The sequence below is a fragment of the Aspergillus vadensis genome (genome assembly GCF_003184925.1).
Source record: "Aspergillus vadensis CBS 113365 unplaced genomic scaffold BO88scaffold_23, whole genome shotgun sequence".
Classification (NCBI taxonomy): domain Eukaryota; kingdom Fungi; phylum Ascomycota; class Eurotiomycetes; order Eurotiales; family Aspergillaceae; genus Aspergillus; species Aspergillus vadensis.
In genome coordinates this window covers 74,725-100,321 of record NW_020292061.1, presented here as the reverse complement: position 1 = coordinate 100,321, position 25,597 = coordinate 74,725, and the positions used below count along the sequence as shown (strand labels likewise).

At 47.5% G+C, this 25,597-nt stretch overlaps 9 protein-coding genes across 9 annotated transcripts; 2 read left to right on the top strand and 7 right to left on the bottom strand.

The window, feature by feature from the left end:
• Nucleotides 1-148: 148 nt before the first annotated feature.
• Nucleotides 149-894, bottom strand: BO88DRAFT_490233 (uncharacterized protein; the record flags this gene model as incomplete). The annotated part of the gene is made up of 1 exon (XM_025712760.1): nucleotides 149-894. The coding sequence occupies exon 1, from the start codon at nucleotides 821-823 to the stop codon at nucleotides 149-151; it is 675 nt and encodes a 224-aa protein (XP_025559621.1). The 5' UTR covers nucleotides 824-894.
• A 1,824-nt stretch (nucleotides 895-2,718) lies between these two features.
• BO88DRAFT_407190 (protoglobin family protein) lies at nucleotides 2,719-4,004 on the top strand. Its single transcript, XM_025707361.1, has 3 exons — nucleotides 2,719-2,904; nucleotides 2,984-3,254; nucleotides 3,309-4,004. Exons 1-3 carry the CDS (start codon nucleotides 2,790-2,792, stop codon nucleotides 3,829-3,831), a joined length of 909 nt encoding a protein of 302 aa, XP_025559620.1. The 5' UTR covers nucleotides 2,719-2,789; the 3' UTR covers nucleotides 3,832-4,004.
• Nucleotides 4,005-4,228: 224 nt separating this feature from the next.
• Nucleotides 4,229-6,150, bottom strand: BO88DRAFT_490231 (histidine acid phosphatase; the record flags this gene model as incomplete). The annotated part of the gene is made up of 7 exons (XM_025712759.1): nucleotides 4,229-5,098; nucleotides 5,149-5,406; nucleotides 5,458-5,491; nucleotides 5,544-5,672; nucleotides 5,737-5,785; nucleotides 5,843-5,927; nucleotides 5,985-6,150. 7 exons carry the CDS (start codon nucleotides 6,148-6,150, stop codon nucleotides 4,314-4,316), a joined length of 1,506 nt encoding a protein of 501 aa, XP_025559619.1. The 3' UTR covers nucleotides 4,229-4,313.
• A 739-nt stretch (nucleotides 6,151-6,889) lies between these two features.
• On the bottom strand, nucleotides 6,890-7,207 carry BO88DRAFT_417991 (uncharacterized protein; the record flags this gene model as incomplete). The annotated part of the gene is made up of 1 exon (XM_025708327.1): nucleotides 6,890-7,207. The coding sequence occupies one exon, from the start codon at nucleotides 7,205-7,207 to the stop codon at nucleotides 6,890-6,892; it is 318 nt and encodes a 105-aa protein (XP_025559618.1).
• Nucleotides 7,208-10,381: 3,174 nt separating this feature from the next.
• BO88DRAFT_417990 (uncharacterized protein) lies at nucleotides 10,382-10,762 on the bottom strand (the record flags this gene model as incomplete). Its single annotated transcript, XM_025708326.1, has 1 exon — nucleotides 10,382-10,762. One exon carries the CDS (start codon nucleotides 10,760-10,762, stop codon nucleotides 10,382-10,384), a length of 381 nt encoding a protein of 126 aa, XP_025559617.1.
• A 5,146-nt stretch (nucleotides 10,763-15,908) lies between these two features.
• On the bottom strand, nucleotides 15,909-16,540 carry BO88DRAFT_128057 (uncharacterized protein). The gene is made up of 2 exons (XM_025701372.1): nucleotides 16,293-16,540; nucleotides 15,909-16,238 (listed from the first exon to the last, which is right to left on the bottom strand). The coding sequence occupies exons 1-2, from the start codon at nucleotides 16,402-16,404 to the stop codon at nucleotides 16,036-16,038; spliced, it is 315 nt and encodes a 104-aa protein (XP_025559616.1). The 5' UTR covers nucleotides 16,405-16,540; the 3' UTR covers nucleotides 15,909-16,035.
• Nucleotides 16,541-18,550: 2,010 nt separating this feature from the next.
• Nucleotides 18,551-19,712, bottom strand: BO88DRAFT_347425 (dTDP-glucose 4,6-dehydratase; the record flags this gene model as incomplete). Its single annotated transcript, XM_025703375.1, has 3 exons — nucleotides 18,551-18,984; nucleotides 19,036-19,241; nucleotides 19,288-19,712. 3 exons carry the CDS (start codon nucleotides 19,710-19,712, stop codon nucleotides 18,551-18,553), a joined length of 1,065 nt encoding a protein of 354 aa, XP_025559615.1.
• Nucleotides 19,713-20,494: 782 nt separating this feature from the next.
• Nucleotides 20,495-21,654, top strand: BO88DRAFT_428210 (NRS/ER; the record flags this gene model as incomplete). Its single annotated transcript, XM_025709067.1, has 5 exons — nucleotides 20,495-20,535; nucleotides 20,744-21,038; nucleotides 21,098-21,220; nucleotides 21,268-21,345; nucleotides 21,400-21,654. 5 exons carry the CDS (start codon nucleotides 20,495-20,497, stop codon nucleotides 21,652-21,654), a joined length of 792 nt encoding a protein of 263 aa, XP_025559614.1.
• Nucleotides 21,655-22,736: 1,082 nt separating this feature from the next.
• BO88DRAFT_445871 (alpha-galactosidase) lies at nucleotides 22,737-25,180 on the bottom strand (the record flags this gene model as incomplete). The annotated part of the gene is made up of 3 exons (XM_025710244.1): nucleotides 22,737-24,354; nucleotides 24,407-25,013; nucleotides 25,084-25,180. The coding sequence occupies 3 exons, from the start codon at nucleotides 25,178-25,180 to the stop codon at nucleotides 22,815-22,817; spliced, it is 2,244 nt and encodes a 747-aa protein (XP_025559613.1). The 3' UTR covers nucleotides 22,737-22,814.
• Between the last annotated feature and the right edge of the window lie 417 nt (nucleotides 25,181-25,597).

Below are 25,597 nucleotides of genomic sequence, written 5' to 3'. Positions count from 1 at the left end.
TAGTTGATCCTTGCTGCCGACTACCTTCCGAACAAATTAAACAACATCAGACATGGTTCCTCGCGACAAAAAAGGTGTATCTAGAGAACTTTCCAGCAAATGTTTGAGTGTGTGCTTTCTGATAAAGATTGCATTGATGCTACCGAAGCTATGCGATCATCGTGGTAGCAACTGGCCCTGTTTGATCCTCAACCTCGAACCTGTCCACATCCCCTCCCAGGATGTAGTTCCCTTTCTCGATCTCATCTTCACTCGGTCGCTCATCAAACGAGCACAGATAATTTCCTCCCTCCGACCATGTGTGTAGGTTCATCCCTTTGAGGTCGCCTTCTACATCACCCCAGCACCACCACAAGACCTCGCATCGACCATGGTAGACTTTGATCTCGAACTCCTCCCCGGGTGTAATATCTTCCGGACGAAGTGTAGAATGTTTGAATAGCCGATCAAGTGGTATTTCATAAGGTACTACAATGTCCGTACCATCGGCTGGGATGGTGAGGAGGCGGTACCCTCTTTCGGACAAACTTGGCCCTTCAAAGTCGTCACAATAGCGGGGTCTAATGATACCAAATTTGATCGTCCGCTGGGGATTCTGTCTGGAGGTGAGGCCGGGCCCAAAAACGCCGACCTCTAAACCCTCACCTGCAAACACTGACCGGTCGGCAGCGATGGTAACTGACCGGCCGGGGCACGTGGAACGGATGACGCGGGCGTGGACAAACACCTCCAGAGAGTGAGAAGAGGAAAGCGACAATGTCGGCGAGCTCGTGGTTACGGTGAGGGCGACTGTCACTCCGTCATCAGCGGAAGGCGAGGCCATCAGGGGATTGACGCAGAGAGTAAAGTTGGCTGAGATGGGCAGCAAGAAACTACAAGCGGGATAGTTGAAAGAGTGAATTGATTATGTTAACCAGGAGGTTGGGTGTTTAGTTAGTTAAGAGAGGGGCCTGCGACTTTCTTGTCAGCACCGTCAGCAGCAAAGTGAGAAAATCTAGACCTACGAAGTCACTGGTTTTCAGCCTTGTGCGCTAACGTTCGACATGCCATCTTCGTTCCTACATTGGTGGATATGGCTCCCAGCCCTGCGAATTATACACGCTTTAGTCTGACTATTTGGGGGCGCTTTGCAAGGCTACAGCTGCAGGTCGATTGAGCGCGTAAAAGATCCCTCTCACTGCCCGATTTTCGATCTAACCATATGTTTCACCCATGTCATTCAGAATCGTCCGAGGGAGTCTAGTAATATATTCTGTTTTGTTTTGTTTTCTTTTTTTTTTTCTTTCTTCTAGGATAGTTGAAAAAACTGCCTGAGATTGTCACCGCTATAGTAAACCAGTAATCCCCATCGATTCTCAACATTATATGGATATATAATGTGTAATGGGACGGCTGACTGCTGGCGCCGCTCCCGAAGAATGCGGAAACGGATAAATGATGAATTGTGAGGACAGGAAGAAGAATGGAATCTTCTATTCCTTCCTTGCATTGGTCATGGCCTGTAGTTATTGCTGATAATTACTGTTGTATTCCTATTCCAACGGTGTATCCTCACGTGAAATAGATCAGCATTTATCTCTCATATCCACTTCTGATTTGACATTGTGGAGATTAATACGGAGTAACGAACCGTAATATGGAGGCCCAGGTTGCAAGGGATGTGCCAATTAGGAAAGGATTGTCAAACTTCGTTTGTGTCAAACCTAACAGAGAAACCCAAAGACATAGGCCATGCAATAGAGGAAAATAAAGCCATTAGTTCTGCATATCGCAAGCTCCTTCAGCCGTCAGATGTTTGATGCGTCGACATGATTTAGTTGGACTCCATACGGAGACTATCGCTTCTATATGAGATCATTTACCCCTTTGCCATGTTAAAACTATGGGAGAAGGTAATTCGGGCCTATTAGAAGACTCGGTAGCACAAGTAACCTGGCAACACGGCCAGACTGATTGCCACATTGGCTGTGTTAGTAACGATGGCTTCTTGGTCTTCCGTGTCCCCATGCAACAGTAAGGTGGAACCTTCAGAACACGTCGTTCCTCACAGCAAGGAAGTAAACTTTATGAAAGCATAACTCGGACGCGAAGCGTTTCTGCAAGTGGACGGTTCTCAGCCACGCGAATGACAGGGATCCAACGCAACGCGCAGGATCTACGCGTCTCTCGCACGGATTCTGGACTAGACCGCCATGACGGGAGAAGCTTCGAGAGAATAATTCTCACGCATTTGGTGTGTCACAGGACAAACGAGGGGTCAAAATGCGCGATCAATGACACTTATCAGAACTTGCGGATATAGAGAATACATATCATACACGAGGGTTGACGTTTCATAGAATGTCAAAGGACGATGAGAATTGTTTTGGGAATCCGGCCGAGACAGGAGGGAGTTCGGCCACTCCTCTGCCGCAGCTATTCATAGTTTCTGCAATAACTTGAACAGTCTCCTAGTGGATCGGATCTGTCACACACGCGATATGATAGTATCATCAGTGGCAAAGTTTCAGTAGAAGCCACATAGCGGGGATACTTGTTCCCACTGACCTGGTGATTCGCTTGTCATTGCTGGACCCGACCGCGGACAAGGCAGCTCGGAACCCTAAATGCGCATGGACGGCAACCACGGTGGATGCATCACTTTCCATCAACGGAAAGATTGGATGACGCCCTTGCATGGGTTCTTCAAGGCAGGCTATAAGTAAGGCCCCGGATGGAGTGCCATGTGGCGATAAGTTAGGTTGTCACTTTAGATGTACCAGAACCAATCCACAGCTTTAGTATACAACATGGGAGACCACAACGGCTTAGGCAGCCTGCCGCGTCATGTCGATCGCAAAGCCCTCTATACAGATCTTGAAGCTCGCGTTCGCTATCTGCAACAGTTTATTGGCTTCACTGCCGGTCAGTCATCCCGGATCTCGTGTTTAGATGTCTCCGCTACCAAGGAAGTTCGTACTTAATCACTGATACGATGATCCAGATGATGCTATTGCACTAAATAAAGGAGCCAAATACATCAAAGCACTAGCACCCACCCTTGTCGATCGTGTATACTCCAAGCTCCTGGAGGCAGATATTACAGCCCGTGTATTCAAGACCCGCAGCACAACGTCGGAGGAGGATCTTGACGAGTATCCCGAGTTCAAAAGCCCCTATATACAATGTCGCCGAATGTTCCTCCGCTGGTACATTACTCGAATATGTTCTGATCCGACCAAGATGGAATTCTGGGCGTACCTCGACAAAGTCGGGTAAGCGTCGGACTGGTTTGACGATCTGGATCTGCCAACTGACAGCTGAACTAGGCGTATGCATACGGGGAAAGACCGCATGATCTCCTTTGATGTGGAATACATACACATCGGCGCGTGTCTCGGGTATATTCAAGATGTGCTCATCGAAGGAGTCATGGGGTGCGAGAAGATGTCCCTCCCCTTTCGGGTTGCGCTGATCCGTGCACTGGGGAAAGTGATCTGGATTCAGAATGATCTGTTTGCTCGATGGCGATGTAGGGACGGTGCCGAGTTTGAGGCGGAAGTTGAAGCGGTCCATCGAGATCAGAAACCGACAACGAACGCGACTAACGTCAATGCGAAGACACGCGATCAGCGGGATGAGGAGACAAGCAGCGTACGGAGTAACTCATCTTTTCGGGCAGAATCTGCTAGCATCTTCTCCGATCGTCAGTCGACTGCACGCACATCAATCAGCATTGGGACACCGCAGGTGGCCACGGATTTTCCTGCTTGCCCGTTTTCATCCGACTATGCGCCGTCGTACGAAACAAAGGTTTGGTCTGATACAGAGTCTGGTCGCTGCTCTCGGTGACTCGAGAATATAATGGTAAGCAAGAAGAACAATTCATGGAGACCTACATGTACGCACGCAAACTACTTTACAATAGAATGCCTCTACCACCGAATTATGTATATACCGAGCAGCATAGCGTACATATCATCGGTCTGTCCTTATAATGCTATTTAAACGACGTATTGCAAGAACATGTTCTCTCATGCCAAAAATTGGGTAATCTGAGAAATAGGGAAGCCTCCACAGTATCAATGCATAGTATCAGGGTCGTCTCGAAAACGCACTATATCAATATGCATGGGAAGAATGTACACCCGGGTATTGATTGGTAATTTCTCCACGGTCGGGGCTACGCCAAGGTTGAGTAGGAGACCCCAAACACCGACCACCATTAAAGTAGAACTTCTTATATACTCGAAAAATTAACAACATCTGTACAGGGAGAATATAAGTCATACTACGATACTCTACAGCTCCACAATTCAGCTCCGGTGGCGCAATCACGGTTTGACAAACGTCAGAAAGTCAAGGCTCAGGTCAGTGAAGAAGCTGGCGCCCGCGACCGGGTTAGGGGCATCTGCCACCGTCACATTGCAATAACCGTCGAAGCTCCCCGCAGCCTTGGTCTTCTTCCCGAGAAGGGATATATAATCAGACAATAGACAACTACGGCCTGGTCCATTTTGGCAGTGGGCGATGGGGTAGACTGCGTCGTTGAACCGTACGCGGACATAGGTTTTGTCGTTCATTCGGCGTCGAGACTCGACTTCGCAGCTCAACACTTCAAAGGCAACAGTGCCCCGCATAGTGATCCAATTGGCAACATTATATAGATGGTGGGCGGGGAGCTGGTCGATAGGTAGGGAGGGCTCGTCATCGAAGATGCCCATAGCAGCGGTCATTTCCGCGATCTGATTGTCATTCAAGAAGGCCATGATCAGGTTGGGAACGGTGAAGTTACCACCATCCGCATCGGTTCCAATCTGACCGGGACCCTTGCTTAAGAGGTCCATTAGGCTGTTCAGAAAAGGTAAGAATAGTACCTTGGACGGGCCGACGGAACCAGGGCCGACTTTGTAGTAGTAACTCAAATCCTGCGAATAAGCGTAGTTGCGTAGCTCATCCTCGGTGAACACGCTGCACCAGGGGCTCAGACGTCCGGTTATCTGACTTTCATACCCGCACATATAGGGGAAGAAGAGGATGTCGCTCTCGTCGAAGGTGAGGTTGCCACTGACGAGGGAGTTGATGCGTTCGAGCGCCTGGGGAGTCCAGGTAGCGTCGACTGTCACGGAGTTAGCCCGGTCGCGCGGGTGGAGTTCCTCCGAGACTTACAATCGGTAACATTGTTTCCCCCACTAGAAATTGAGGAAAATGCAGGACACATATCGGAGGGTCCTAGAGAGTTGCCGATAGCGCTGACGGAGCCGGTTGAGTTCACGCTGACCACAGTACCGTACGTGTCGGCATACTCGTAGAGGTACCCATTAACGAAGGCACGGGCGGTCTGAACGACTCTGGACTCGTTTAACGGATACTGGTAAGCATTCGCCCATGCATAGAATGGCGTTCCATCTTCGTAGAAGTGGGGATCTGTCATGTCGTTAGCCACGAATGAACATGAGCATGGGGCTGCAGTCTTACATCGGGCCCGTAGCTGGTAACCCAGATCGGTCGCCTACACACAGTTAGTGTTTATACCATGTTGATGTTCGTGAATGGGCAGGTACCTCCTTCCATCCTGTCATTGACTCTTGAGACATTTGGAGGCTTGGATTTGTCAAAATTGGAGTCCATTCTGGGATGAAGGCCAGTGATCCGCGGGCCTCAAAGCCGGTGCTATTGACGGCAGCTTGGATCTAGTATCGGAGGTTAGTATGAATTGCAGCGCCTTGACACATTAATGTGACGGAGATAACAGACCTTCTCCTTAATACCAACCCATGATTCATAGGAGCCAGAATCTGGGAAGCTACAGTTCAAGCTTAGCGCTCAAGGACCTGGGCGCAGTACGTCGTGGAGCACTTACCGGCTGCCGTGCCTCACGACATACGCCGCTTGCTGGACCGAGCACTTATCTGGGACGCTACTGTCGATACCGAAGACATTGGGACCTGGGAATACAAATAAGGACCACTATCGCCGCAGAATGTAAGGAAAAGGTTTCGTACCAGCGAAGTAAGGGCTATTTCCGCCGGCATATTGCAGTGGGTTTTGGTTTGTCGGGGTCGACGGGGATAAGATATCATTAGCGGGAGCCAGGACCTGGGCATTGCTTCCGCTAACCACTATCAACAACCATAAAGAGATGACCGACGGTCTGAATGATTTCGCCATGTTGATTCGATAAAGCGAAGACTTGAGAACGATGGAGCGAGTAGCGTGCCTTTCAACGGTTCAGGGGCGAGGAGGACTGTTCAGGGATGTATAGATAGCTTTATATGATTTTCACACCCCGGATGCACCTGCTGCTAGTACGTAGCGTCTCATGTCGTCGGAGAAAGACAGTTGGCGGTCGCGTCCGACGGTAAGACTAAGTACCCCTAGGAGTAGCGCTAGTGATGGAAGGTGCCTTGCCGTCCTATAGCCCGTCCACGTGCCAGAGGTATATTAAGTTGAAATCAAGCGAGACGAAGCGCCTTTTCAAAGTAATTTGGGGTTGTCCAGCGGGGCGGCCAATCGCATAAGATGGAGCACAACGTGAACACTTACTCCCGGGTTCAACTCGTAACTGCCATGTTCTGTTGTTCCACAACGAACCCCTTAATAGTATTAGTACTATGGCACGGCTACCTCCACGAATATTGTAAGAAATTATTGAAGCACTGTATAAAAGAGACAATAAAGTCTTCTCTCCTCTAAGACTTGACAAAATCTAGGTTAGACTATAGCGACAATAAATGTGCTACATCCAGATCAGTGATATAAGCAGAATGTGCCATAGAGCGCTGGGTTAAATTCAGACCATCAATCAACTGAGTCAGTATCAAGCATCCCAGAGACCAATATCTAATCTACAGCAAAGCCTGTTGATAGGTTATGCCCCTTGCGTCCTCTGCATGGTCTAGTAATTCCGCTAGTAATAAGCGCACCGTTTAGCAACTGTGATTGAATGGTCGCTGTCGCAATGAAAGACAAAATTGTCCCATGTACATGAGTAGTTTGCACTCCAGGAGTTCCAGTACGCTATGAGGGCCTGGCGCATAGCATCATCGTTGTTGCGGTCTACAAAGTAACGAGAATGAGTATTTTTGACCACCAGGGAGGGCTTATGGAATGGGATATTACCAAGTCGTGTGAGAGTATCGGCACAATAATTCAGCCCTGGGGCGCATGTGGCGGCGCTGGTAGCACCTGCAAAGGCCAAGGTAGTGAAGATTGGGATGAGCTTCATCCTGGGTGACGAAAAGCAATGGAATCTCGTATAAAGAGAAACTACCTCTTCATCTGATATTTATCTTCTTAGTGTGGATTGAGGTTGAGGATACCATGAGCATGAAGAGATTGGTGCTTTACGTATATACGGCCTGTGGAGATTAGAAGAGTATCCATGACTGTCTGGTGTTCGAAATATTTGATGCATGTGCGGGAAAAGGTCATTCTGCGAGACAGCGGTCGACAGTCATGGTGATACAATGACCGAGTAGCTGGAAATCCCGAGTGAGACAAAAAAGGTTTACCCTATTAGTTGTCTCATAGCGTGCTTTGACCACCATATTCGATCCTGTTGGATCCATCCATGAACTTGCAAGTAAAGGCTCGCATTGAAATATATACTTCGCCAGTTATCAGTCGCCAGTCATGGCCAAAAGAGCGTGAAGGCATGGGATGCGAACAGCCTTTCTCTAGAGATATGCAAGGTCCCTGGAGATTGAATACCCATATTCTTTGTGGAATTATCTCCAGCTTGGTCAACAGAAAGCCTTAGAGGATGTGAATATATACGGGTGATGGTTAAATGGTGACAGTGACCACCTGAGACCTTTATTAATATAACCGAGGACCGGTACCATGAGTACACACAATGCGGCTGCTTCGCTCTTATGGTAGAATGTCCAATGAAAGACTGCAGGCGGGACAATGATCCCTGGCAGTCCCAATCTTATCATCCTTATTCGGCCCGAGGGCACATATCTAGGGCTATAATCAGAGTTTTTGGCTTGCGAACACTGTGACTCGGAGTGTTCTTAGCCCAGTCAAGGCTGAATTGGCCATGACCGTATCATCATGGCTCATTGGTCTAGTGACTATGTTGCGGGCTTTTCTTCCAGAGGACAGGCTCAGCAAATCTCGTGAACTCAAATCAAGCGGCCAATTTCGCTTTCTTTTGATCCTTGGTTCGGTGGGTCATGGTTCTTACTTCCAGCTTATCCGTGTCGTCCGATGCATGACGAGACCTATTCGCGTCAGCTTCTGATAACTGCTTGGACCGACATTAAACTTTGTATAATGTACTGAATAGCCCTAGTGTAGCTCCACCTAATGGGGAGACCCATAACCCACTGGTATTTACCATTCGCGCGATCGAACGATCCTTTGTACAAAGTATCAATTTGGTCCGAAGATCTTACTACATGTATATTGCCCTGCATAAACACAAAAGCATTGAGCGGATAAAGAACATGGGGCGGCACATGATCCATGATTCCCCCACAGGGGCTCCCACAACTGCCATTGGTTGCTAAGTCCAGAGCGGAACTGGGCAAATTCTCTGTCCTACCCTGAGAATAGTCCAGACCAGTCTTTTTCGAAATTCAGCTGACGAGGTTCCCCGCACTTGGGGTTGTAGTTCATCCATCATCCTTCCTCCAACCGCGACACATTAGGTTTATGCACGCCGATCACCACACTCCTCGTAATACGTTACCTGTATATGGGTAGAGAACTATATCCAAGAACAATCACCAATGCCCCTTAAAATTATGAGTAGCTACGAACATAACTGTACGAAGAACATGCCTTTGCTGAGGGAAGTAGTTGAACTAGCATACTACATGCAGTCCAATTCTCTAGATAAGCGCGGTATTCTCCATGTATTCCTTCATCAGTCTTACAGCCTAACCTCAGGAGCCAGATACATACCAAGATATGTATTGAGTTGGCCCAGTTGTATGGTCTAAGCTTGGCCAGGGAGTAAGCACAAAATCAGGTTTAATTCATGCAAATTATTCCTTTGAGAACATAGATATTGTGGCCTCATTTGCCGGTGAATTGAGGTATATAATTGCTTATTCTGAGTTTTGATTGTGATAAAGGCCAGAGAATGGACTGGCTTTGAACCAGTTTTTGTGTGTCATGGATGGGAAAAGCAAAGTGATTAGGTGACGTAGGGCCTTCACCCTAGAGAATTCTGGTACAAACATCCAATCAGCTCTGTTATTTTCACTGAGATCTCAACAAAGCGTACTGGATTTGACTCCTGCACTTACCAAGATTACATACAGGCAAGGGCTTGGGTGAACTTGTGGTTATAAAGCCATTGGCAGGGAAATAAAATTCTATTTCATTGTAGAGATCATTATACTATAACATCAACCTGCTGTGACAATCGCGTTCTTCGTTGACGCGCAGCAGCAGCAGCAGCAGCAGTAGTACTAGTCAAGCCAAAGTTGTCCTCCTCTAGTTCATGGATTCAAATATAAAGTAGAAAGACCATATAGATTATAAACATGATCATTAATATTTTTCCCCCACTTAGAACATGTCGATTATGAGAGGTATATGTACAATGTATCTTGGGATTATGGTAGCATAAAATAATCAACTGAAAGTCCTACAAATGATTCTATAGATCTCTCAATATATCCCATTACAGGACACGGGGTTCTAAAGTCACAGCTACACCATTAGCCGAGATACAAAAATAACGAAATCATGTCCTGTGTATGATACTGGATGGGCAGCTAATCCGGGCAGGTGGCCTCCGTTGGCGGGAACTACCAGTTCTCTGTTTTAGGACTAGAAGTCATAATGCTTGACGCGATCCCTGGATGGGTACAAAGCATTATATAAGTATCGCACCAGCTCTGAGGCTCTTGGAATGAGGTCCCTGCGGTGCGGGGTATGGCATTTCTAGACGCAGGGGAAATTGAAATCCGCCGTCGCTTCTGCAAAGTGCTACATCAGAGCACGACTACCCGTGAGTTGATGCCTATTGACTGCCAGCCTATCCCCAGCCCATGTGCCCCGGGCATAGTGTTCTATAGGTTGACAAAAACGAGTGCTGCCCAACATTTGCATTCTTTCCATTTTATGTTTCGATCACTCGTTCACGTTATGGGAACATTCCAACGGGTTCATTGGGGGCGACCATACCGGCGCAACTATGATGATACTGGTAAGTCTTCATTCTCTACACCTATAGCGTGACTCAGTCACAGCAAAAACAGACCTTCACCCGAGGCTTATTGTAGGGTATGCAATAATGAAAAGACTATCACTTGCTCGCATTATATGTTTGCTTACATCGAGGCATAAGTCACCAGTCTTCTTCATATGCCCGTACTCCACTAGTCCTTGTTGAAAGCGTGTGCCCCTGACATGCCTTCCATCCACATCCCTAAAACCCTCAAAATATGGGGGCATATACACAGACGTCATTCTTGCCAGAGCCCTGATTGGCACACAGTTCATAATAGCCACACTCCCGCCAAGTAAGAGAATGATCATTGTTGCAATGGAAGATAAGGCTATACCATGAAGACTGATCGTTTGCATAACTGCCACCTCCACTGTTTTGTAAGGTCTGCGAGATAGCATTACTGTTGCTGGGGTCTGAATTGACAGAGCTATGAGTTTTATTCAATAGACCAGTAGGTTCTCGAAGGGCAAGCTCACCGACATCCAACAATACATTTGAACAGTAGTCCAAGCCTGGGGTGCACGTTGCGGCGCTCGCGGAAGCTGCGAATGCCAGGGCAGCGGCAGTGATGATCGCGGTCAACATCATGATGGTTGGTCTTATTCTGAACCTTTGGGAAACTTGGTTGTATTCAACGTGGAATGATTCGATGCTGCAACTGAGGGAAGACTGAATTCTAGGGTAAGTGGAGTGCAAATTGCTGAGTCGTGCCTCCCATATTTAAGCCATCCGCGAACAGCAAAAGAAATACTAATATGTATTGTTTAGGAAATAATCTTGGTAATAAGCGAGGAGAGCTTTCAGCAAACCCCGATGATCGACGATCATGGGAGCTCCTAGTACTATTTAGCTGAGCAGCTAAAGGTGCAGAGAGGCCAGCTGCCCTTGGCTAATGAGAGGTGTCACGCTGAACTACAGTCTTCACTATATTGTTGTGGCGTAATTAATGGCCTCCGAAAACATGCATCACTGTTAGTACATCAATATACGCATGTTGCTGTTGAACAACCTATTTGTCATAGGGAGCTCCTTTACTAGGTCTACAGGATCTGATCTTAGCAGTCTGAAATAATAAGATCGTCTTAATCATTATCGTTACATTTACCGAACTTACTAGAATAACGTATGAGGTCGACAGATGTCGATAATAGTCTAATTTGCCGCATGTTCAACATTTGTAACAGCATGCTTAGATTGTTACAGACGTTTAGTACATACAGCGTGCATTGAAGCGTTATATGAGGGTTGACTGCATGGGCTCTGACGTAGTACAATGGTCACTGCGGTGGGTATGAGGCATTTGAATCTTTAATCCGCATGGCATAACAACCAATGAAAGATTATGTGATAGAAATGTGATTAACATGGAATCCTACCCCCACCTACCAACAGAGTCAACTAGAGCATTCCGGCTGAGAGGGTCTTCCGACCGACCGAGTCATTTCTTATTGATCTAGAGGGCGCGGGAGATTGTTTTGTCTGATTGGCTGAGGAGGCGTCGGGACTGCAAACTAAGGAGTCAATAGGCTGTCTTTTGAACCATTAGTCCGTACCCGTCCACTCCCATCGGTCCTGGGAACAAGCAATAGAGAAAAATCGCAGAGCCCCATTTGTGGCCAATAGCCATCTAGTCTCTTGTATTTTATAGCAGATAGAACCCTGCTCTGTGAAAAAGAATGATAGTATACTGAAAAGTGAACTGCTTACTTATGTGACGCTACTGTAGCTGGCCCTTACTGGAAGCCCAAACTGATCGGCTGGAACCACGACATCGAGTATCTCCTGGACAAGGATTTGATTCGAAGATCCGAAGATACTAGTACATGAGGGTACATCCGTACACGCACATGAAGACCTTGGGCGCATGGTGAAAATTGCGCCGGACGAACAGGTCCATTTCCTGTTCCTCAACTTCGCATTAAAAGGCACGTTATCCGTGTCACAACAGAGGCTCTCACCACACTTCCTGTTTGCCTATTTGTGGGGAGAAACCTTTCGGGATCTCGGAATCTAGGATTAGCCCGAGCAGGTCCGTTCAAAGTGTGCAAGATTTGTTGCAACTATCCCAGCACCAGTATGCATAGAACATTCACCATCACACTCATCACCCCACAACGTTAGCGTCATGCAAGCAGATCCCGATGCAGGCAGTGTGATGAACGCGGCTTGGAAGTCTTGCTGAGGGCCAGGCTCACTCCTGTTCGCAAGTGCGGTGGTATCCTTGGACTTGCGAACCAGCAATCTTTGCCAGCCTCTGGGGCTATATACATGAAGAGGCTGGGGTAGGGTTGGCCCGAGATGATTGGCCTAAACTTGGTCGGGTTAGGCTGAGAAGGGTTGTCGCTCAATGTGAAGCTACTTGGTAAAAGTTTCGTCAAGCCGTAAGTAGAGCAATAACGTCAATCAATATGATTTGAATTTGGATGACAGACAGACCCGGTGGCTCGTTCGCCGGTTGCTGATATTGGTAATTGCTTTTTCTGGGTCTCGGGATAGCCGATTGGATGAGGAGCTAAAGAATAATGTCGCGTAAAACTGGTTCTGGACACTCAATACTACCAGTCGCATGGTGCATTACTGCTTGTTTATCGACAGCCATGTAATAGATTCGATAGGGCTTGTACGCAAGCTGGCTCTTGAAAGCTTAATGAGCACTTAGCTATGCCAAATCCACTGCCAGGAAAAGACAATAACAGCGAGCAGACGAACGTGTTCGTGATACGCCTACCATGACCACATGATCGCTTTGTAACAAATTCCAGAGCTACAGGAATGATTCGATCGGTTGATGGGTTGGATTAAATGAGTATCGCAAGTTGCCATAGGGTGAAGACAAGTAGAATTCTGTTGATATGAGGCTGGGAAATATGACGCTTTGAACCGATTTGCAACTACAATTCGAGACTTTTATTTCGATGGGTTATATATAGTGTGGTTTATGTCGCCAAAAAAGCAGTCAAGCAGATGATATGTCTATCAATACCTGTATCTGCAGCTGAATGGACTGTTTCGGAGATAGTATAAAATCATCGTCAAGCTAGCTAATCGTATAACGTTGACAACAAAGAATAACCACTGCCATGTGCCCCTTTATCTGATTACAAAAGTAGCCTTACACATTACGCGTCAGACTTTGATTAGGACTAGTCCAGCCACGTAGATATGCTTGAATTAGCTTTCTGCATTCATTACGTATCGTGAGTTGCAAATACTATCTGGCGGAAAAACTATATATGATGGTTAACAAGCCTCTTGTGATATCATGAAAGAATGGTCTAAACATTGATTCGCACTTGAGACGCTCGCTGGCGGTTGATTCACACGCTACAAAATGTCCCGAGACACATGCTGATACCAAATGCACGACTCCATCCCTATACCAAATTGATATCTGAATATTCAGTCTTCATCTTCATGTATATCAGTAATTGACTGTAAAAAGGGGAACCCCAATTGACATGTCTCAACAGCGCTTTTTTCCTAGCATCGTTTAGTCGAAAGGTGTCGGGGCACTAACTGCTAGACCAAAAACGTTATATCGCGTCTCGTCAGACTAGCGACGGATAGACTACTGTCCGAATAATAAGCATCGTAGGAAAGTACATGAATCCAAAATCTATCCACGCAGTCTGTCTAGGCTGCTGGTAAAGGCTACCACAAGAATCAGACATGACATATACGTCCTCATAGAAATGAGATTCTGAGCGTCGGTGGTTTGTAAATATTTGGAGCACGATCTAAGGACACAAGTTTCCGTACTACCATCCAGAATCATTAAATCCTCTCACAACAAGTATAAGTCTGTTGCTGATTCATTCTTAAATCCTAAATACACCACGTGGCCCAGTAGTTCCTCACGGAATCATTGTGTCTATTCCTGTCTTCATACATTCAGTATGAAACTCGCTAGTAGATACCGGCGATCTAACCCCAGAGACTGGTCCTGGAGCTGCAGTAATCACTTTGGCCCGCTCCAGCATTCACGCAGCCACCGGGACATCTCTGGACCTCAGTGATGGACTTGTCATCGTTGCAATGAAAGATTAGACCACCCCAGAGGCCGGGAGAATTGGAAAGCCAAACGTTGTCTGTGCGCTGCAGCTCTCGTTGTATAGCTTCGAAATTGCTACCGCCTATGATTTTCAAATTATAAATATCATCTCCACGAGCTAGAAGACCTTGAAAGGCGCCACTCACTGACGTCCGTCAGAACGCGTGTACAATAGTTCATGCCAGGCGTGCAGACGGCAGCACTCCCAGCGGCCGCAAAGGTCAAGGCGGCGGTAGTGATAGTGGCAATCAACTTTATGGTAAACTTTCCGCGATAAAACCGACGACCTTGTTGTTCTCGAGGTAGGAGGTAGGATAAATTAGCAAGGAAATAGGAACTGTGTTATGTCCAAGGTAGATTCAGCGAGATGAGCTCCTATTTATACCTCTTTAGGTCCTTCGTGGGTCATAGAATATCACGCAACAATGCGAGCACTGTTGGGTATCGACATAAGAAAGCACAAGAGCTGAACTGCATGAGGCCCTGTAATTATCCCTAAAATTTCGGCACTATCAAAATGGACAGCGCAATGCATTGAACAAGCAACCCTGTGTAACTATCTCTCAGGATGAGTCATGAGAGAGCCATCTGGCATTCTATTTCACACTTCATGCTTCGGTCTGTGGACTGTAACTGATTAAAAACAAAGGATTGAACACGCGCGTGGTGAAGCACTTTGCAGGATCATTCATCATAGATTGTAGGCTACATAGCCCACCAGGATGATATTGCAAAGTTGGTGCACCCTTTGGTGGCCAGCGTCCCATAACTGCATACACCCTTACCGTATCTTCCAACAGCTGCAGAAAGCTAATGCAAATACCAGTAGGCTACTCCGTACTGCACATAGGACGTGGCCACGATTACCCCGCATTCAGCCTTGCAAACCCCGAAGATGCTAACTAGCAAGGCTACATAATGAGGATCGGCTCATATATTCTCGCCCAAGATTAATTCCGTCGTATTCAGCCGTCCCGCCTCTCAGATTGCCAACTTAGGGATGTCTTAGGTTGCAACCATTAGGGCTGCTGGCGGAGATATTCGGAGATTCAACTTGCTCGTCTTGGCTCTCAATGACTGTTTAGCTTATCGAGACAAACATCACCGAAATCACAGTTACCAGTGTGCCTAGAAAGGACTTCCGGCGTCTTTACTAATAAGTCATGACGCATTTTTGAATGACCTTGTTATAATGAAGGAAGAGTAATATTCCATTAGATACAAAGGCTGCCCAATGCAGCTGATATAGATGAAATCTATCCCGCATAGTGACACATTTACGTACCTAAATAATGGTGCTATGACAGGGGTTTAATAGATATAATAATACTGGAATTAGATGGTATTCTGACGGCTCGGTGCGACTAAATGACTACAAGATGTCATCTGGAATGACGAAAAATTGATGAAGGTAAGTGTCTTGAAAGCTCGCCCTTACCTATGCGAGGTGCGAGTTTTCCTTTGTTTAGAGCGAGTGTCCGGACGAAGTATCGAAGTTATACACGGTTTGTCAACGCTTTAACCTTGGCTTGCACAGCGAAGTTCTCTCACCGCTATATACATTTGCGTGTGTGAAGGTGAAAGCTTATTACATGCTCTGATCAGATCGTGCTCGATTAGATCGTTATTCCTCCCATGTGGTCTATGATCTGCGAAGAGCTGATCGAAACCAAGTCATGAATGGTTGATTTATAACAGGACATCGACCAGCTATTGTACAAAGAACCACTTGAAAGCTGGCTAGGACGTAAAACGGCATGTTCCAACCTCACTAGGCTCCTGCAAAGCAATGCCCTTCACTAGATACAACTTATAGCCAATTGGACGTGTCATGGCTGCAGATGTCACTTTTGCCAGCTCCGGCATCGAAACAACCACCGCCACAACCTCCGAGATAGGTAATTGAGCCGCCAGGATTACACTTCCAGTAGGTGCTCCACCAGAGGCCCGGTGTGTTTGAAAGAACAGTTTCACCAGAGTTTCGGAGGCTTTGTTGAATAATGTCATGGTATCCTGCCATAGATCAGCATACTGGGCTGACCAAGGGACTGTTTCTGGGTGTCTCACCGCCATCGACCAAAGTACTTCCGCAGTAATTCAAGCCAGATACACATTGGCCAGCGCTTGCGGCATTGGCGAAGACGAGCAAGCTGGTAGCGAGGGTAAAGGTCAACTTCATAATGAGTGATGGATTGGATTTGTTAGGGTTTCCGGATCAAGTTGAGTAGATCAATGTCGAGGTCAGTTTAGAATGGATGCTGTGCTGTCCTGAATTTTACGAGCTCATGGAGGCATGGTGCCTGGTTATATAACTCATCTCATTTGGATCAGGGAAAGGAATTCTTCTATTTGATATTTGGAATACCTAACATTGTGGAAAAAGCAACGTCGAATCGATAGTTCGAACAGCTCCTAGAGAGTCAGGTGGCAACCTCTTGCCACTTCACTTGTGCGTAATTACACTATTGTTACTGTTTCTAACGAACCTTATCTGGTGCACACAGGCATAGGCGTAGTAAATAACACAGTGATAAATGTTGCTATTTGCACTGCTTTGTTCCCTTCGATCTTGCGCAACTGTTCCAGCAAACCTGAAATGATGAAGACACATACTTAGATGACCCTGACTCATTCGTAAATTAAGGCAATCAGTTACCATCAAGTGTAGACAAATAACGAAGTAAGGGTTGAATGCAGTATAATGACACCGGAATCAAGCTACAGACACGATAATGTCGATCATAGCGAACTCGTGGCAAAGGTATCAGTAGCTCTCCGGATTGAGAAATACCTGATACAGCTTAGTCTACAAAGAATTCGAGTATTATTCAGTTAAGGGGTGGGGCTGAGAGGGGTTTGCCAACCTATTCAAGGCAAACACCCGTGGTCATGAAGCAGGCAGCCCTGCAGATCCGGGGGTCAAAAGGATGGTCACATAGAGATACTGCGATTGACTTCCGGCCCGAGCTTACTCCGCTGGCTCCGCAGTAATGGGAGGGTAAAATTGGTTAGAAAACAGGGAGGGAATGTCAAGGCACTGCAGTAGTGGGATCTGAATCAGGGTTCGGTCAGTGATTTCAACTGCGGCTGAGATCGCCCCACGCCGATCAGCTGAAAACCAGCGATCGGGTTCACCCGAACACTTAAAACCCCACCTAGAGCTAAGAAAAAGAAAAGTCAGGCTTTATGATTAGTTTCCAATAGTCTCAAGCGTAGCGTTGCATGTCTTTCTCACACGGTCAACCTAGTTATGCGACCTGCTATTCTCCACACACCTCTCTTTCTCATCAACGACTCTAGTACGCATTCCTTCGAGACCAAACCCCGAGTAAAACACATTTTGTTGAGCTCTATGATCAGTGCCCCACTGAGCATCGTATTTCAGTACTACCACCTTCATATCTCGGATGAGTCGAAAACATCTTACAGTAGGTATTCTGTACCTTAAAGTGGCCCATCTCTCGCCAACCGGTATACACCACGCGGGAATAGAATGGCTATTATACTGGAGTTGATGCAAGATTGTACGTGCTAAAGCTCAGTCGCGGGCAATCACTCTTAGTGAAGCGTCTGATTCGATGCCTGATGGTGAGACCAAATGAAAGAAATCGAAACTCCAAGGACGGGACGTATCCCTGCGATGCATTGTGCACTGGCCAGTGAAACACACATTCGCCTTTTGTGGGACCTAGAAATAGAGGATCGGACATAGTAGCTATCAACTGCGTTGATGGAGAAAAGCAGTTTCTACGTTTGTTGCGGCCGATCAGCAACTTGCGATCTCGCCTTCTCTTCGTTATAGGCCATGGAAGTAATGGCCCCAGTTCCATAGCTCGTGACCCATAGCTCGTGACTATAATGATGGTATGCTTATTTGGGTATAGCAATATGCATGTTAACTGTGTACTTCCCCAGTCAAAGGCCAGATGATCTGTGTCTATTTCAAGTACTTCTCATCACAACCTTGGCAAAGGTGACAGATGGATGGAGGCGGGCGATCCATAACAGCATCACGACCCTCATGACCGGCTACAATATTACAGCGGCTACCGGCGAGAGATGAATTCGCTGGGGAACATAGGGAGGAATAGCCTGTAGATCTTACTAAGTTTATAGAAACAGACTAGTTCGCCAGAAATAATGGAGCACATTATCATGAGTATTCCAACTCTACGTTACGCAAAAGCGACCACATGACTGTGGTTGGGAACCCCAGCAACCGCGCTCAATCATTTATGTCCAACTTGCATAGAACTACTGAGCCTGACACGTCATGTTCTAAAAACAGTGTCCCTTCATTGTGACTCCTGATTAAACAGCTGATGCTACACACTGGTTCGAGTACTGAGTGCCTCCTTCCACCAATTATCCCCATTCGTCCGATACCACTGGACCGTGTCGGCTAGTCCTTCCTTGAAGCGGACGCTTTGAGACCATCCAAGCTCCTTGAGCCTGTCACCCTTGACAACATAGTCATTGTCGTTGTATGGTCTATCCGGTATCGAGTCAATGAATTCGTCGAAGTTCTTCTCTATATCATGTCCGAATTCTCTTAAAACTCCAGTTGCGACATCACGGACTGATACCTCATCTGATGAACTGACGTTGTAAACACCCCCAGGAACGCCCATATGAAGAACCAAATCATATGCAGCAATCACATCAGCAACATGAACGAAGTTTCTGGTGCGGTCGCCATTTCCTTGGATTGTCAATTTCTGGCCGTCTCTGGCAAGCAAAGCAAACTTGGGGATAAGCTCTGACATAACCGGTCAGTGTTAAGCATAATCGGCGGGGCAACCAGCCTTACTCTCCGGGAATTGACGGGGTCCGTATATGTTGTTACACCGTAAAATCATGCTGGGGATCCCAAAGCTCTTCTGGTAGGCCATTATGAACATCTCGGCTGCAGCTTTGCTAGCGGCATAAGGATTCGTAGGTTTCATACGCGTGTCTTCGTCCACACTAACTCCCCAGGTTTCCCCATACACCTCGTCAGTCGAGGCATATACAAATCTATGATCTATTAGCTAGAGATGAGCACTACCACTGAAGGGAATACCTTGTAATCTTTCCATGGGCATTCATTGCTTCCAGTAACCGGAACGTCGCACACACATTCATGTCCACGAAAGCAGCAGGATCGCTAAATGACTTCTGAACACTGGACTCTGCTGCAAAGTGTATGACACTGTCGATGTTGTACTCGTTTATAATCTTGATCAGGCGTTCCTTGTCATGTAGATTGCCTTGAACAAAGTGAAAGTTGGGTCTGTCTAGAACCGACTTTAGATTGTTCACGGTAGACACATTGCTCAGCTTATCAAGGCAGACAACGCTGTACTGGTCTCCATATTGATGAACAAGGTGATGGCACATCCAAGATCCAATGAATCCTGCTCCTCCAGTTACTAGGATATTCTTCACCTCACAACCTGGCCGGTTTGTGGGGCCTTTGGTCATAGGAGTGATTGTGGTGATAGTCATAGTGAAATAGTGGTTATAAGTTGGGAAGTACTCTCCGATGTTCAGAATATGACTATTTTCAGTGGAAGCACACTCACAGATTAGGGTGTCACAGGATAGATATATATGCTAGAACCGTGTTATTGCCACAGTGAGCTTCATCAATCCGAAGAACCACGCTTCCCGCAGCAGTGTGACATCCATATTCCCCGTGATAACTCGTTACTTCAGGTTATCTTTAACTTAATCCATGCATCCGCCTTGCAAAGGACATCATCTGGCCTATGAGCAAGGCGGAGGAGCTTTCGCAAGACGTCACTTATCATTCCAACATGAGACTTTGACATCATTACTTCCACTATTGCCTTAAACAATTGGAAGGTGAACTCTAATCTACTGGTTTTCGATGCCTTTATGAACTGGTGTGTAGCCTGTGCCGTATATCGCAAAATAATGTCTGTCTAAGATGTGAAAAGTCACAAGTTCCGGTGACGTATACTAATCCAGTTTCATCTGCAGAAATCTAGATTTGGTAAACTATATGACAAGTCAGGATATGTACGACGGAAAGATCGTGTGGCGTTATGACATATGGGATTCTATACATGTGAAACAAGTCCATTGAAACTAGGATGGCGATTCCAACCCCAGGCCACATCTATATAAGCATTGTGCGTCACTACTAGATATTTCCATGCATGGGAAAGAGGTCTACATCATTGAGTAGGGAACAGAACTTTCGCCGCTGCTAAACGCTAAAGGAGACTCTGTTTGATACAATGTCTACCGAAAGGGTTTACAGTATGGGTGGTCAAGCACCGACTAGAATTCTTCTATTTGGTAAGTGTTCTTCTCATCATGCCCCTCTACATCCTGTCTGACGTCTAAAGGCAACGGTTGGGTTTCCGGTCAAGTTCAGGATTACATAAGAGAAGGAAGTGATGAACTGGTTGTCTCCCAAGCACGAATAGAGAACCGAGAACAGGTTCTAAGGTCTGCCCTTCTGACCTCTTTTCAATTCGCTCTTCACTTTCTCATTTCGTGGCACGCAGTGAGCTTGCTAGAGTAAGACCGTCCCATGTTATCAATGCCGCAGGCAAACGCGGTGATCCCAACGTGGATTGGTGCGAATCACATAGAGAGGAAACAATCCGTTCCAACATACTTGGTGCAGTGAACCTGGCTGATTGCTGCTTCATCCACGACGTGCATCTCACCCATTTGGGGTCGGGATGTATCTACGATTACAATGAGGACCATCCCTGGGACGGTCCGGGCTATACCGAGGAGGATGAGCCAAACTTTACGAAAAGCTTCTATTCTAACACGAAGGTGTTATCTGAAAGGGTATGCTTGCAGCATCCTGCCATTTTGAGGAACCAATGCAGCTGATCCCGCCTTGGTAGGTTTTAAGGCACTACTCCAATGTGTTGATCCTCCGTATCCGCAACCCTATTGGCGCAGACTTGCACCCTAAAAACATGATTACCAAGCTTGCTTCGTACAAGAAGTTGATCAATGTCCCGAATGTAAGTCACAGCCACCCTTACCTCAGTTAGTACTGACAATGATCTAGTCAGGGAGCATTTTGCCCAGTCTGATTCCTGCCATGATCTTGCTCGCAAGTCATAACGAAACAGGAATATACAACTTTGTGAGTCCTTTCGATGAATTTTAGTTCCATGTCTAATTTAATGTAACGGATTAGACCAATCCTGGGCCGTTCACCCACAATGAGGTCATGGATCTGCTCAAGAAGCATATATGGCCCGAACTTCAATGGGAAACCTTTACAGAGGAAGAGCAAAGGAAGGTTCTTAAGGCTCCACGGTGCAACACAACTCTTGATGTTCGCAAGCTTCAAAGGAAGTTGTCTGAATATGGATATAGGCTTCCCACCGCACATGAAGCAATGGAGGATGCTTTCAACAGGATCAAACAAAGGGAAACTTTGAATGTATAATTCTGGGGCTATGGGGGGTTTTGTGCTTAATTGGACAGTCAGAGTGGACATTGGTTCTGCGCATTCATACCTGCGATCTTAAGGGTGTGTCTGTGAGTTCAAAATTTGAGGGTGAATAAAGCCGTTTTCTCATAAAGTCTCAGAAATACAGTATGTAAGTTATAAAGATATTAACTGGGTTCTGAGCTCGAGGCCAAAACTGTCAGAGTGTAATTAAGACCGTATTCCCATGCCCTTGAAAAGCGATGTGATGGGCTGTGTACCGGACAGTCTCTTGTAGCCTGCCGTACCAGAACGGGTTCCTCCGGACAAAGTGAGAAGGTGTCATTTGGCCTGAGACGCAATAATGCGGGCGCAGCTGTATCCTGAGGAGAACTGGGCGCCGCGCGATCAAGTTACACAAGATAGGCTTCCCATGAGATGTAGAAAACCAGATTGGAACGATAAGTCGAAGGTATCATTAACTCATTTGGTGGTGCAGCCCACTGATGGACAAGGCTTCAGCCAATGACGCTGTTGATGGCCTTGCGGTCTGCGCCTCCAGCAGCCGGAATGCAAGGGCAGTACAACCACCAATTTGTGAAGATTAGGGAGAAATTCTCCTCTGCAGGCTGATTGGTTAACTGAATATTGATTGCGTTTCATCAACTAGGTGACTCCGATGAGGCAACCCCAGCTTGTCTCGCGGTTGTAACTGGAATCGTCGCAAAGTGGCATGCATCATCGGGATATGGTTTACATCCCAATCAACTTAGAAGGACAAACATCCAATGTGAGGGATCCTGCAAAAAATGGTTGGAGTTGACGGCTAACCACTCAAAAACATCGACAACGCCTTACCATAATGGTACGTGGCTACATCCTGCACGTGCCGCCAGACAAAGTTTCAAGCATTTTGTGATCAGCTCCGTTCACCTTTGTAAGCTCTGCTATTTCGGTATTCCCTGAATATCCTGCAGGCGGCTCCTTCAGGCAAGGGCTACGACGTCAGCCAAGACAGCCTTTACTCACCGCAGGACACGCGCACTTGAAATTTATCACAGTACTCTATCCTTAGCCTGTCTTCAAATATATACATAGTACCGAGAAGATTTAGTATGATTGCTTTTGGCCGAATTGACTAGGCACAGAGAGTATGTACATGACGATCATTCCTCTGATTATTGCCGCTCCAGAAAAACTACCTTGCTTCCATACTCCGTATCAAAGCTATACTGCAACCCCAAGTTCATCAGCGTTGCACCGGAGTAGGTCTGATCACCATCAACAATATACTGTGCCTCAGGGTCCAACCCCTGCAGCCTAACCCACGGCACGGCATGGTTGACATTTGGCTGAACCTGGAAGTAAAACAACACAGCCTGGGCGCCATCCTGGGACACGAAAAGTGCGGCAGGCCACTGGGAGTCTTGAGGCAGGCGTAACCGGTATAGATCTCCGCTCAAGACGATGGGGTTCACTTTCTCTGCCAGTGCAAGGAGCTCGGGGACTATGGCGTCACCCTCCACCGTTGCAGGGTCGAGCTCCAAGCCGAAAGAGCCACCCATCATAGCAACGTGAGCGCGGAAAGTAATAGGCACAGTACGACCAGTTTGTGCATTAGGAACCGCGGAGAGGTGGGCTCCCATTGCCGATGGCGGGTAGGCAAGTGAGGTCCCGAATTGAATGGTGATGCGATCGATCGCGTCGGTGTTGTCGGAGGTCCAGATTTGGGGGAAGTACTGAAGCACACCGGCATCAAATCGACCGCCGCCTGAAGCGCATCCTTCCCACAGGACATCAGGAAAGCGGGTGGTCAGTGTGTCGAACACCCGGTAGAGTCCAAGCATGTACTGATGGTCGGTGGACGGGGAGGGAGTCTCGTGGATTCCCCGGTTATTGTCCCATTTCACATAAGAGATGCCTGGAGTTTGCAAAAGATTGGTCATGAAGTCGATTATGAAATCTTGCACAGCCGGAAGCGCCAGGTTGAGAACGAGCTGGTTCCGACGCTCGGTACGGGGGTAAGGCCCGGCATGGAGCGCCCAGTCCGGATGTTCGTGGTAGAGAGTGGAATTGGGATTGACCATCTCGGGCTCCACCCAAATCCCAAAGCGGAGTTTTGTGGAGTCTGTTCCATTGACGGTCATATTCGTGATGTCTTGCACAACTGGGGTCAACCCGTCTGGGAAGCGTGCTGGATTGGGCATCCAGTCGCCCAGCCCTGCATCATCGGACACACGGGGGTACTTGTCCCCAAACCAGCCGTCGTCCATGACAAAGAGGTGGACACCCAGGGCAGCGGACTCTTCGGCAAGAGTCTCAATGCTGCTTTGATTGTAGTCGAAATAGACACCTTCCCAGCTATTCAGGAGAACGGGACGATCGGAAGTGGCGAACTTGCTCTTCATGAGGTGGTTCCGGTATAGTCGGTGGAATTTGCGAGACACTGAGCCAAGTCCTTGGTCTGAGTAGACTGCAACACACTCCGGGGAGGTTAAGGTCTCGCCAGGGCCAAGGTTCCACGATAATTGATCGGGGTTGAAGCCCAGCAGGGCCCGGGTGAAACCTTGCGATCCTTTCTCTACTTGGGCCGAGAAAGAGCCCGTATAGATAAGGTTAAAGCCCCATGCCTCGCCTTGCGATTCGGTAGTAGCTGGATCTACTATGGCGAAAAAGGGATTGTGAAGGTGAGAGGAATATCCAGTGCTACTTCCGAACCTAATCCCCCGTCAGCAACGTCACATTGTCGGTTCTATGATAAGTGACTTACCCCTGGATGCCATACTGCACTTTGCTTCTCTGAACATTGGCCTCTCTGGCCCAGTCACCTCGTAGGCTGACCAAGTCAAGGTCTTCGTAAGGGAAATCGATGCTTATACTTGCAAGGGCCTCGATAGTGATATTACCCGGGCCCTGGTTAGTCACATTGACACTCCTCACGATGGCATCATATTTCGGAAATATGGAGTATGACAGGTCGGCGGCGACGGAGCTATAGTTGTCATAGAGATGGACTACCAAAGTCGTAGCGTCTTGCGCATCTCCAAATGTGGCAGGCAGGCCAGGCAAAGCATTCTTGCCCTCAATCACTTCGTGCGACACATATTGAAGATCGCTAATAGTATAACCTGCCGATTCCCGAATACGAACGGCGGGAATGCGAAAATCACCACGGCCTTGGTCAGGGAACTCCCGACGAATTCGACCAGGCATGCCAACCCAGCCATTGACAGCGGGTTCTACTGGCGAAGGGATTGCGCCAGTGACGACACCACCAAAGTGATCGGAGATCAAGTCTCCGGTGGTGCTGTTAACATGGAATCGATATGAGACATTGTCGCCGTTCAACGAGAAATCAGTGCCATTCGCAACGATCGCTATTTAATCAGCTTGCACTCTCATTGAAGATCCGCCGTTGTAGCGTCCCTCACGACCCGCATGACATACCCTGTGAACTTGAAGCCCCAGTTGCGGGAGCCGCTGCAGAACGACCGTATAATGTAAAGAGGCCCAGGGCCACCACAGCATGGGACGACCCGATCATAGCGATAATTTGTGGTGGGTGAGTGAAGCATTCCTTTCTCTCACCGTCCTTTTAACCCCGGACGGGGTTGACTGCATCCGGGGAAATATCGGAGGGTATCCCAGGTTGTTGCTGGCCATCTTTCCCCAGCGCCGCCTTGGCACCCCCACGCCTCATTCCCCAAGGTGGCTGGGATCATCCTGTCCTGCTCGTCAAGACTACCTGGGCGGAGAAGAGGGGACAATCTGGGGATTGTGATTGCACCGTTTTCGCCTTGGCTCGATGGTGTAAGCTGCAAGATCAGCTCATTGCAGTAGGTTTCTCCCCCTTGGCAGCGGAGTTGCCCCGGATGGTCCGAAAACGGGGATGCCGTTCTGCTTTCTGGGGCATTCGGTGTGCTGTTTGTTGTGTTTGCATCCACTGGTTTTGGCACTTGGA